Here is a 13,514-nt window from a genome sequence, read left to right as displayed (position 1 = left end):
GGAGCCCAGATGAAAAATTTTGATACCTCACATTCTCCTTCAGAAAAACAGTTGCCACTGATCCTTGAATTCAGTTACTGAAATTGCTTGCTCCAATTGCCATCATGTGAGGATAGGACAACTTCTTCATTGCTAGAATGAGTGGGGCTACTAATAACTGTAGGACAGCTGGAACAACCTTCCTTCCAGGTGGTGGCTCCTGATGTTCTACTGACTCTCCTCATTCACAGGACCACCTTCACAGAGTCATGGAGCATTCAAATACACATACAGGCCTTTCAGCCCATTGAGTCCATGCTGGTCAGCTAGTCCCCAAATCTTGTTCATGCTATGCTTCATCTGATGAGAACTTCCGTGTCTTAGTGAATAAATCTACAAGCTCTCAACCACCGTCTTTTCTGTCACAACCACAATGTGCATTGTTGCTATCCGGTTGCCAAGGGAATGTGCCTTAAGGGCTGAGACCTTCTTTCAATGCTCTGCAGTGAGATATCTGCAAGGGCATGAAATTGAGCAGTGCTGGTCTTGGTACATCGGAATCTGAATCAGGTTTACGTCAGTGGCATATGTCATGAAATTTGTTAACTGAGCAGCAGCACTACAATGCAATACATAATCTAGAAAGAAAGCAAATAAATAAGTAAACCAATTACAATAAGTATATACATATATGTTAAAAATCTAACTATTTTAATAGTTAGTTTAAAAATAGTGCAAAACAGAAATAATATAAAAAGAAGTGAGGTGGTGTTCACAGATTCAATGTCCATTTAGGAATCAGATGGCAGAGGGGAGGAAGCTGTTCCTGAATTTCTGAGTGTGTGCCTTCAGGCTTCTGTATCTCCTTCCCGATGGTAACAATGAGAAGAGGACATGTCCTGGGTGATGGGGGGTCCTTAATATTGGATACCGCCTTTATGAGACACAGCTCCTTGAAGATGTCTTGGATACTACGAAGGCTAGTATCCAAGATAGAGCTGACTAATTTTACGACTTTCTGTAGCTTCTTTTGATCCTGCACAGGTGGCACCACACCCCCCATACCAGACCATGATGCAGCCTGTCAGAATGTTCTTCACAGTACATCTATACAAGTTCTTGAGTGTTTTAGGTGACAAACCAAATCTCTTCAAACTCCCAATGAAATATAGCCGCTGTCTTGCCTTCTTGCCTTCTTTATAGGTGCATTGATACGTTTGGACCAAGTTATATCCTCAGAGATCTTGACAACCAGGAACTTGAAATTGTTCACTCCCTCCACTTCAAATCCTTCTATGAGGATTGGTTTGTGTTCCTTCATCTTACACTTCCTTAAGTCCACAATCAGCTCTTTGGTCTCACTGATGTTGAGTACAAGGTTGTTGCTGCGGCACCACTCAACTAACTGGTATATCTCACTCCTGTACACCCTCTCATCTCCACCTGAGACTCTAACGACAATGGTTGTACCATCAACAAATTTATAGATGGCAAGAAGGGTTAACTGCAAGGTTGGCTTGCAAAATCTTTGACAATAATGATGTAAGTCTGAATCATAGGAAGCAATCCTATCAGATAGTTCAAAACAATAAATTGTATCGTAAGGTAGAAAGAACAATAAACTGTATCAATCCATCAGGCAGCATTGTTAAGGACAGAAATGGTTACCATTTAGTTCTGATGGCCTTTCATCAGAAAAATTCTGAAAAACATTTGTCTGGCCTAATGTAAGGAGAAAGTGTGTACAGCATTAATGTACAAAGGAAGCTAGGAGTCCAAGTCCATAGCTCTTGAAAGAGGCTACACTAGCGGAGAGAGCGGGACCTGGGTTACTATCATTGCTCAGGACATTGAGTATAAGAGTCAGAAAGGAGGCTTTGTAAGACCATAAGACAAAGGAGCAGAAGTCGGCCATTCAGCCCATTGAGTCTGCTCCGCCATTTTATCATGAGCTGATCCATTCTCCCATTTAGTCCCACTCCCCCGCCCTCTCATCATAACCTTTGATGCCCTGGCTGCTCAGATACCTGTCAATCTCTGCCTTAAATACACCCAATGACTTGGCTCCCACTGCCGCCCGTGGCAACAAATTCCATAGATTCACCAACCTCTGGCTAAAAAAATTTCTTCGCATCTCTGTTCTGAATGGGCGCCCTTCAATCCTTAAGTCATGCCCTCTCATACTAGACTTCCCCATCATGGGAAACAATTTTGCCACATCCACTCTGTCCATGCCTTTCAACATTTGAAATGTTTCTATGAGGTCTCCCCTCATTCTTCTAAACTCTAAGGAATACAGTCCAAGAGCGAACAAACATTCCTCATATGTTAACCCTCTCATTCCCAAAATCATTCTAGTGAATCTTCTCTGAACCCTGTCCAACGTCAGCACATCCTTTCTTAAATAAGGAGCCCAAATCTGCCCACAGTATTCCAAGTGAGGTCTCACCAGCGCCTTATAGAGCCTCAACATCACATCCCTGCTCCTATACTCTATTCCTCTATAAATGAATGCCAACATTGCATTTGCCTTCTTCACTACTGACTCAACCTGGAGGTTAACTTTAAGGGTGTCCTGTATGAGGACTTCCAAGTCCTGTTGCATCTCAGAACTTTGAATTCTCTCCCCATTTAAATAATAATCTGCCCATTTATTTTTTTCTGCCAAAGTGCAGAACCATACACTTTCCAACATTGTATTTCATTTGCCACTTCTTTGCCCATTCTTCCAATCTGTCCAGGTCTCTCTGCAGACTCTCTGTTTCCTCAGCACTACCGGCTCCTCCACCTATCTTTGCATCATCAGCAAACTTAGCCACAAAGGCATCTATTCCATAATCCAAATCGTTGATGTACAACGTAAAAAGAAGCGGCCCCAACACGGACCCCTGTGGAACACCACTGTTAACCGGCAGCCAACCAGAATAGGATCCCTTTATTCCCACTCTCTGTTTCCTGCCAATCAGCCAATGCTCTATCCACATATGTAACTTTCCCGTAATTCCATGGGTTCTTATCTTGTTAAGCAGCCACATGTGTGGTACCTTGTCAAAGGCCTTCTGAAAATCCAAATATATAACATCCACTGCATCTCCCTTGTCTAGCCTACTTGCAATTTCCTCAAAAAATTGCAATAGGTTTGTCAGGCAGGATTTTCCTTTAAGGAAACCATGTTGAGTTCTGCCTATCTTGTCATATGCCTCCAGGTACTCCGTAACCTCCTCCTTGACAATCGACTCCAACAACTTCCCAACCACCGACGTCAAGCTAACAGGTCTATAATTTCCTTTTTGCTTCCTTGCCCCCTTCTTAAATAGTGGAGTGACATTTGCAATCTTCCAGTCCTCTGGAACCATGACAGAATCTATTGACTTTTGAAAGATCATTGCTAATGCCTCCGCAATCTCCACAGCTACTTCCTTCAGAACATGAGGGTGCATTCCATCTGGTCCGGGAGATTTACCTACCTTTAGGCTATTCAGCTTCCTGAGTACTTTCTCTGTCATAATTGTGATTGTGCACACTTCTCTTCCCCGACACCCTTGAGTGTCTGGTATACTGCTGATGTCTTCCTCAGTGAAGACTGATGATAAATACTCGTTCAGTTCCTCCGCCATCTCCTTATCCCCATTACAATTTTTCCAGCATCATTTTCTATCGGTCCTATATCTATTCTCACCTGTCTTTTACTCATTATATACTTGAAAAGGCTTTTAGCATCCTCTTTGATATTATTTGCTGGCTTCCTTTCATAGTTCATCTTTTCCCTCTTAATGACCTTCTTAGTTTCCTTTTGTAAGCTTTGAAAAACTTCCCAATCCTCTGTCTTCCCACTAAGTTTTGCTTCCTTGTATGCCCTTTCCTTTGCTTTAACTTTGGCTTTGACTTCTCTTGTCAACCACGGTTGCATCCTTTTTCCATTCGAAAATTTCTTCTTTTTTGGAATATATCTGTCTTGCACCTTCCTCATTTCTCGCATAAACTCCAGCCACTGCTGCTCTGCTGTCTTTCCTGCCAGTGTCCCTTTCCAGTCAACTTTGGCCAGTTCCTCTCTCATGCCACTGTAATTCCCTTTACTCCATTGAAATACCGACATCGGATTCTGGCTTCTCTTTCTCAAATTTCACAGTGAACTCAATCATGTTATGATCACTGTCTCCTAAGGGATCCTTCACCTCAATCTCTCTAATCACCTCCGGTTCATTACACAATACCCAATCCAGTACAGCCGATCCCCTAGTGGGCTCAACAACAAGTTGTTCTAAAAAGCCATCTCGCAGACATTCTACAAATTCTCTCTCGAGATCCAGTGCCGATCTGATTTTCCCAATCCACTCGCATGTTAAAATCCCCCACAATTATCATAACACTGCCCTTCTGACAAGCCTTTTGTATTTCCTGTTGTAATTTGTAGTCCACATCCCTGCAGCTGTTTGGAGGCCTATAAATAACTGCCATCAGGGTCCTTTTACCCCTGCGATTTCTTAGCTCAACCCATAAAGATTCTGCACCTTCCGATCCTATATCACCTTTTTCTAATGATTTGATATAATTTCTTACTAATAAAGGCATGCCACCCCCTCTGCCTACCTTCCTATCCTTCCGATACATCGAGTATCCTTGGACGTTCAGCTCCCAGAGACATGCATCCTTTAGCCACGTCTCAGTGATGGCCACAATATCATACCTGCCAATCTGTAGCTGTATGACAAGATCATCCACCTTATTCCTTATGCTGCGTGCATTTAAGTATAACACCTTAAGACCAGTATTTGGTAATTTTTCCTTTGATTGCGCTGCAACTCATCCCAATGGCTGCAAATTTGCCCCATCACCTGCCTGTCCTTCCTGACATCTTTACTGCTCACTGTCTTAGATTTATTTCTGTTTTCCCCCTCCTCCGCTCTATCATTCCAGTTCCCAACCCTCCCTAACAGCTCTATTAAACCTTCCCGCCAGGATATTGGTCCCCTTTGGGTTCAGGTGTAACCTGTCCTTTTTGAACAGATCATACTTTCCCCAGAAGAGATCCCAATTATCCAAGAATCTGAAGCCCTGCCTCCTGCACCAGTCTCTCAGCCAGGCATTCATCTGCCTGATCCGACTACTCTTGCCCTCGCTAGCACGTGACACAGGTAGCAATCCCGAGATTACTACCCTGGAGGTCCTGCTTCTCAGCTTCCTTCCTAACTCCCGGAAATCTCTCTTCAGGACCTCCTCCTTTGTCCTATCTATGTCATTGGTACCAACATGTACCAAGACAACTGGCTACTCACCTCTCCCTTCAGAGTATTCTGGACACGATCCGAGACATCCTGTACCCTGCCATCTGGGAGGCAACACACCATGCGGGTATCTCTATCAGGCTCACAGAATCTCCTGTCTGTTCCCCTGACTATGGAATCCCCTATGACTACCGCATTCCTCTTCTCCCTCCTTCTCTCTTGCACAACAGTTCCAGGCTCAGTGACAGAGACCTGGTCACTGTGGGCGTCCCCTGTCAGGTCATCCCCCTCAACAGCATCCAAAACAAGATACTTGTTGCTGAGGGGGGCAGCCACAGGGGTGCTCTCCACTATCCGGACATTTCTCTCCCCTCTCCTGACAGTCACCCAGTTTTCTGACCCCAGTAGCCTAGGGATGACTACCTCCCTGTAGCTCCTGTCTATCACCTCTTCACTGTCTCTGATAAGCAGTAGGTCATCAAGCTGCAGCTCCAGATCCCTAACACGGTCTCTGAGGAGCTGCATCTTGGTGCACCTGGTGCAGATGTGGCCATCAGGGAGGCTGGAGGTCTCCCAGGATTCCCACATCTGACAGCCTGAACAAAGCACTAACCCTGCATGCATACAACCTAATGCTACAGGAATGAAACAAGGAAAAATAAGTCAACTCACCCACTTACCTCGCCAAACACACAAACTTTTTAAACCATTAGTTCGTACCATTAGCTGTGTGAGCCCTGCTGTTCCTCTGTCTGTCTGGGCTGATTCGCCAAGGGGAAAAAAAGAGTTGGTGCCTCGCTCATGCCTCTTCCCATTACGGCCTAAGCCCGTTGAACCAAAGCCCTACACTCTGCTACCACTCACTCCGCTGCCCGCTGTATAGAGCGGTCTCCTTTTTAAACTCTCCACGCTGTCCTGTCTACGTCACGTGCCTGCACAGTCTCATCCTTCTTGCATTCTAAGAAATTTTTTAAAAACTGCCTTCCTTCAGAATTCAGCTCTTACGCCGCACAAAACTTTTACCAGGATGCTGCCTGGTTTAGAGGGTATGGTCTATAAGTGGTTGAACAAATTTAGGTTGTTTTCTCTGGAGCATCGGGAAAACCTGATAGAAGTTTGTAATATTGTGAGATGCATTGATAGGGTAAACAGAATCTTTTACCCAGAGTAGGATGGTCAGGTTTGAGGGGTGAGAGGGGAATTTGGAATTGGTTTGACAGTGAAAAGGTTGTCCGTCAATGAAATCATTGCACAATGCATTAAGGTAGAACAAGGTAAAAAGAATAAAATGTAACAGCTACAGAGAAAGTGGAGTGTAGGTAAACAATAAGATGTAAGATCATATATGCTGCCGAGTGATGGGTGCTTAGAATGGGCTGCTGGAGGGAGTGGTAGAAACGGATATGATAGTGGTGGTTAAGATGCTATAAGGTAGATATAGGTATATGCAGAGAATGGACAGTTATGGATCAAATACAGGCAGAAGAGATGCAGTTTAATTGTGCATTGTGTTTGGTGTAGACTTAGTGCTTCTTCCTGTGCTCTACTGTTATATATTCTAACAAAAGTTATAAGCTATACTTCTGAGATTGCTCAGATATTGCCTGAATATTTCTAATATTTCCTGCTAAGCTTCAGATTTTCAGTAACGGTGCTATTTTGCTGTTTTTTTAAAGAGCATTTTTTTTCTGGCTGGAACAAGATGAAAAGAACAGAGAAACAGAGCTAGGGCATTTAGGAGTGAAATCCAAAGGCATTTTATATGTTGAAGAAATTTGGAACCTGCAGGGAATTGAGACAATGCTATCATGACATTGTCTCTCTGCTAGTCCAGAATTATGCAGGGTATTTATTACTCATTTATTGTTTGTTTAGTCAATATTTATTGCTTATTTATTATTATTACTATTTCTTTCTTTCTGCATTTGCACAATTTATTGTCCTTTGTACACTGGTTGAGCGCCCAAGTTGGTGAGGCTTTTCATTGATTCTGTTATGGTTATTATTCTATTATGAATTCATTGAGTATGCCACAAGAAGATTAATCTCTGGGTTGTGTATATGGGTTGAGTACTTTGATAATAAATTTGAACTTTGGTATTGAGATACTGCTATAGTGACACTGATTTATCAGTTTCCTGGAACTCTGCCAGGTACTGAGACAAAGCTCATATGGCATTCAGTCACTCATTAATAATTTACTCACTGGTACGCAGATTGGAGATATTCAGCTCCAGACTTCTTTAAAAAACGTGGTAGCTGAGGCCTTTTGATTGAGAGCAACTGCGTTCGATATAAGGGATAGTATTTCACCGGTTGTAGCACCTTGAAATTGCAGTAAAATTGTCATCACTGGGGATGACACCATGGGGGTAAATGGTGTGGCAACTGGAGACAAATGAGTTCAGCTCTAGAACATTGTGGCAGAAATTTTTCAAGCCAGTGTCCTCAATCTGGGGTTTAGGAGGTGTGTTGAAGGGGACTGGTGTAGAACTGCTAAACTCCATCTTAAAGATGATACCCACTGCCCCTGCAATGTACCAGTGATAGAGGGGGTGAACATCTCGGACGTTGCATAGGATGCTTTGTTCTAAGTGATGTCATATTCTGCGAGTGATATGGTGAAAGATGGTAGACTGGCTTAAGGAATTCGAGAGGTAAGTCACTTACCAGTCAGCATCAGAATCAGGATCAAGTTTAATACCACCGGGTACATTGTGAAATTCATTAACCTTACCGCAGCAGTACAATGAAATACATGATAAATAAATATAGAGAAAAATGAATTACAATAAGTATACAATACATGTCTATTAAATAGTGAAGTTAAAACAAGTAGTGCAAAAAAAACCTGAAATCAAACAGTAGGGAGGTAGTGTTCATGGGTTCAATGTCCATTTAGAAATCAGATGGCAGAGAGGAAGAAGCTGTGCCTCCTGCCTGATGCTAACAATGAGAAAGGGGCATGTCCTAGGTGCTGGGGGTCCTGACTTGCTCTTATAGACACTGTTAAGCATGTGCTTGGTCCAATTAAGTTGTTGGTTAACAGGGTACAGAAATGAGGAATTCAGAGAAGGTAATGGGATTAATGACAAAGGGTGATAGAGAGACAATTGTTGGAAATTATCTTTGTCCTCATACTATGTTCTGTTCATTATCAGTGATCTTCCTTATGCCATAAAATCGTAAAAGAGCATAATCATGTGGTGCTTACTTTTGTTCATTGCTCTAGAGATAATGATGCAGTCCACTTCATATTCAGCAAGACTAGAACAACACTTAGACCTGGACATCTTAGTGAAAACCACAAAACTTCTACCCATGAGAAGTATATTGCTTCCATAAAAATCTAGGAATCCACTCATTTCTGTTTTGAATACAAATTAAATGACTGAGGCATAGAGAATTCCAAATATTTACCATTCTCCAAATAATGGAATGTCTTATGATTTCAGTTTACGCCTCATTTTGACATGACAGCTCCAGTTTTTGGAGATCAGCCAAGGAAAATATACTCCCATGCCTATCTTGTTGAGCACTATATGAATTTCGTACTTCTTAGTTTGGTACCTATAGTTAGAACCTTCATTCTTCCTTCTCCACTGGAATCAACTGGTTTAACAAAAATGTCATGTACTGTATTTATAAACAGGGCTCACTGTGTGAGATATGCCATGGTTTTATATTATGTTGATCGAGGTACAAGTGAGTTTTAATTATGTAAATACCGCTTAAGTACTAATTTTAGTTAATCTCTCATTTTTTTCTAAATTCTAAATTAGGTAACTCAGTCTTTCCTCATAGTTCAAAGTATATGTATTGTCAAAGTACGTATGCTGTATACAACCTTGAGATTTGACTTCTTACAGACAGCCACAGAACAAGGGATCCCAACAGAGCCCATTAAAAAAAGGTCATCGAACATCCAATGTGTAGAAAAAAAACATCGTGCAAACAATAATAGTAAGCAATAAAACTTTTTCATAGGACTAACTTGCCACCTCAGGAATCAGTCTGGGAAATCTTTACTGCACACTCTCTCCTTTTGGTGAGGAGACCAAAGATGTATTCCGGGTGAAGTATCAGCAAGGCTGTATATAATTTTAAAGGGTCTATATGGGAAACGGATTTTATTTGTCATATGCCAAGATGCTGAGAGATCAGTTACAAAATGTTTCTAACTCCGAGGAGAAAAATCTTTGTGGAAATTTGCAGACTTAGGGTGTGCTGGCACTAGAGAGGAATTTAAAAACAAGGTTGTGATGAGAAAGCGCCTCATTATTGTACCAATATGGCAAGAACAGCAGCAACGTTTTGGATGAGTTCAAGTTTAAAGACAGTACCAAGAGTCATAATAACTAGGAAAGCACAGAAATATCAAAGTTCAAGGGAACAAAAGTTTGTATGCGAGGTTTCAAAAGCCTGAACTTATTGGCCTACCTCATAAGTGCTGGTGATATTGAGTCTGTAGAATACAGGCAGGAAGATTTCAGCACAGACGGTGGCAACCACGGAGTAGCTGATGCAGAAGATCAAGAACATGGCCCCGTAGCGATAAACCTCTGCTGGTGTCCCAATCACCGTAACAGCCGACATGAAGCTGGCAGTAAGTGACATGGCAACAGGCACTGCCTTCATCTTCCTGCCTCCCAGCAGGAACTCATTGTTCGACTGCTGGGCCCTGGCCTTAAATGCATGATAGACCCCAATGCTCAGGGACACAAGAAGCATGGCGATAAACACCACATAATCCCATGCACTGAACTGTGCCACAGGCCGGCCCGAGATGGGCATCTCCAAGCAGTAGCAAAGTGGGAGGCTGTTATAGCAAAAGACGGCTACAACGAAAATTAAAAATGAAACCCCAAGGTTAAAAAGTGGTTCCCTACCCAACAAAGTTTGAGAAAGAGAAAAAGATCAAATCAATTCCTAAAGGAAATTTTATGAAAAGTTTGATATGATAAAAGAAAAAAGTACTTTATAAAAGATAAAATCAATAAAGGAGTTGATCATGAAAGAAAGAGACAGACTGAGTCGCACAGCTTATTATACAGAATGAATAGCAGCTACACTGCTCTAAGTGAACCTTTGCACTGCACCTGAAGGATTGGACGCTGTACTTCCTTTTGGAGCTGCTTCACAATAAAGCCATTGTGTTTGGCATTGATTCATAGCTCGTGTCATTTTACAAACTTGACTTGGGCTAATTGTTAATCGTAATTATTATATTCTCATTATGATTTCACTGCAGTTACTATATTATCATTGCAGTGGTGTTATCTATTTTACAGATTCGTCTTCCATGTAAATATTTAACAATACTATTCTAGAATCACAATAAAAGATCAGGGACATTTCTATGCTGCCTTGCCCACGTGAACATACTTCTTGTTTGTAATCATCCATTGCTATTCATGTTTCATACAATAGACTTCAGAGATTTCTCCCCAGCTGGAGGCATCTGATTGCCTTCTTCATCAGTCCTGAATCTGATTATTCATATTACGTACAGACCTCTACCCAGTGATATTAAATACACTGAATCATCCCACTCCATCATTACTCAGACCAGACACTGTGGTTATTTCTGGTAAATACATTGCAAAATGTAGCACCAGAGAAACAGGTCATTGTTTAACAGGTTCGTGCTGGTTTTAGAGTCATAAAGCACAGAAGTAGGCCCTTCGGCCAATCTAGACCATGCTGAAATGTTATTCTGCCCAGTCCCATCCTCCTGCACCTGGACCATAGCCCTCCATAACCGTACGTCCATGTACTTACCCAAACTTCTCTCAAATGTTGAAATAAAATCTGTATCCACCACTTTCCCTGGCAGTTCATTCTACATTCATGCCACCCACTGAGCGAAGAAGTTCTCCCTCAGGTTTCCCTTAAATATTTCTCATTTCACCCTTAACCTATGACCTCTCGTTCTAGCTTCATCAAACCTCAGTGGGAAAAAAGCTTGAGTGCATTAACCCAATCTATGCGCCTCATAATTTTGTATACCTCTATCAATCTCTTCTTATTCTTCTGCACTCCAGGAAATAGTCCTAATTTATTCAACCTGTTGCTATAACCTGAAATCCCAGAAATAACCTTGTAACTTTTCTCTGTACTTTTTCATTCTTTTTTGATACCTTTTTCTGTAAGTTGGAGACCAGAACCGCACACAATATTCCAAATGCGGTCTCACCAATATCTGATGTAATTTCAACTTAACATCTGAACTCCTGTACTCAGTACTTGGATCTATGAATGCCAATGTGCCAAAAGTTCGCTGTATGACCCTATCTACCTGTGATGTCACTTTCACGGAATTATAGATCTGTATTCCCAGGTTATAGGACAGGTACTAGCAAGGATAGAAGATTGGCTGACGGGCAGGAGGCAAAGAGCAGAAATAAAGGGGGCCTTTCCTGGTTGGCTGTTGCTGATTAGAGGTGTTCTGCAGGTCTTTGGTGTTGGGACCACTTCTTTTCACGTTATATGTCATTGATTTGAAAGACAGAATGAATCGGTTTGTGGCTAAGTCTGAGGATGATACCAAGATAGGTGTTGGGGCAGGTAGAGTTGGGGAAGCAGGAGTCTGCAGAAAGACTTAGACAGATTGGGAGAACGGGCAAAGAAGTGACAGGTGGAGCATAGTGTAGGAAAGTGTACGGTCGTGCACTTTGCTAGAAGGAATAAAGGCTTAAGCTATTTTCTAAACAGGAAGAACATTCAAAAACCAGAGGTGCAAAGGGACTTGGGAGTGTCTAATGGTTAACTTGCAAGTTAAGACAGTGATAAGGAAGGCAAATGCAATGTTAGCATTAATTTTGAGAGTACTAGATTATAAAAGCAAGAATGTAATGCTGAAGCTTTATAAAGGTTTGTTCAGACTGCACTTAGAGTAGTGTGAGAAGTTTTGGGCCTCTCATCTACAAAAATATGTGCTGGCATTGGAGAGGGTCCTGAGGAGGTTCATGAGAATGGTTCTGTGAATGAAAGGGTTGATGTCCGAGGACAGTTTGATGACTCTGGGCCTGTACTCATTTGAGTTTAGCAGAATCAGTGGGAGTCTCATTGAAATCTATCAGATATTGAAAGGCTAAGGACAGATTGGATGTAGATAGAGGCTGTCTACAAGAGCCGTCTCTATTTCCTGAGGAGACTGAGGTCCTTTAACATCTGCCGGATGATGCTGAGGATGTTCTACGAGTCTGTGGTGGCCAGTGCTATCACGTTTGCTGTTGTGTGCTGGGGCAGCAGGCTGAGGGTAGCAGACACCAACAGAATCAATAAACTCATTCGTAAGGCCAGTGATGTTGTGGGGATGGAACTGGACTCTCTGATGGTGGTGTCTGAAAAGAGGATGCTGTCCAAGTTGCATGCCATCTTGGTCAATGTCTCCCATCCACTACATAATGTACTGGGTGGGCACAGGAGTACATTCAGCCAGAGACTCATTCCTCCGAGATGCAACACAGAACGTCATAGGAAGTCATTCCTGCCTGTGGCCATCAAACTTTACAACTCCTCCCTTGGAGGGTCAGACACCCTGAGCCGATAGGCTGGTCCTGGACTTATTTCATAATTTACTGGCATAAGTTACATATTACTATTTAACTATTTATGGTTCTGTTACTATTTATTATTTATGGAGCAACTGTAACGAAAACCAATTTCCCCCGGGATTAATAAAGTATGACTATGACTATGACTATGACTATGACTATGAGAGGATGTTTCCTTAGTAGGGGAGTCGAGACCAGAGGGCACAGCCTCAGACAAGTGGGACATCCATTTAGAACAGAGATGAGGAGGAATATCTTTAGCTAAAGGATGGTGAATCTGTGGATTTCATTGACACGGATGGCTGTGGAGGCTAAGTCTGAGTATATTTAAAACAGAGTTTGATAGGTTCTTGATTAGTCAGGACATCAAAGGTTACAGGAAGAAGGTAAGAGAATGGGGGCGGAGAGCCCCTCCCCACCCACCTGCCTGATCAATATGATGTGTATCATGGATAGTAAGCTCCCAGTTGTGATCTTCTTGCAACCACAACTCATTGTTGCCCACAATATCATACTTGCCAATCTCTAACTGTACTACAAGATCATCTACATTTTTCTGTATACTGCATGCATTCAAATATAACAGCTTCAGTCCTGTATTCATCATTCCTTTCAGTTATGCCTCCATGCTACCAAAATTAAATTCTTATCCTTTCTAAACTTTTTGTCTTTTTATTATTCTGAGACTTCTGCAACCTCTGCCGCACTCTCCTTTTCACTTTACCTTCGCTTGTCCAAAGTGTTGAATCCG

The 13,514-nt window shown here is 42.1% G+C and overlaps 1 protein-coding gene across 1 annotated transcript in view; it reads right to left on the bottom strand.

The window, feature by feature from the left end:
* Nucleotides 1-10,274, bottom strand: part of slc5a8l (solute carrier family 5 member 8, like) — a 73,545-nt gene extending 63,271 nt beyond the window's left edge. Inside the window, exon 1 of the mRNA XM_072251943.1 lies at nucleotides 9,645-10,274. Within this exon, the coding sequence (XP_072108044.1) occupies nucleotides 9,645-9,998 (354 nt within the window). The 5' untranslated portion in view covers nucleotides 9,999-10,274. The remainder of the gene's footprint in view (nucleotides 1-9,644) is intronic.
* Nucleotides 10,275-13,514: the final 3,240 nt, after the last annotated feature.

This window comes from Mobula birostris, chromosome 3 (assembly GCF_030028105.1).
Source record: "Mobula birostris isolate sMobBir1 chromosome 3, sMobBir1.hap1, whole genome shotgun sequence".
NCBI lineage: Eukaryota > Metazoa > Chordata > Chondrichthyes > Myliobatiformes > Myliobatidae > Mobula > Mobula birostris.
The sequence above is the reverse complement of the archived record's forward strand: the minus strand, read 5'-3'. Positions and strand labels throughout refer to the sequence as shown.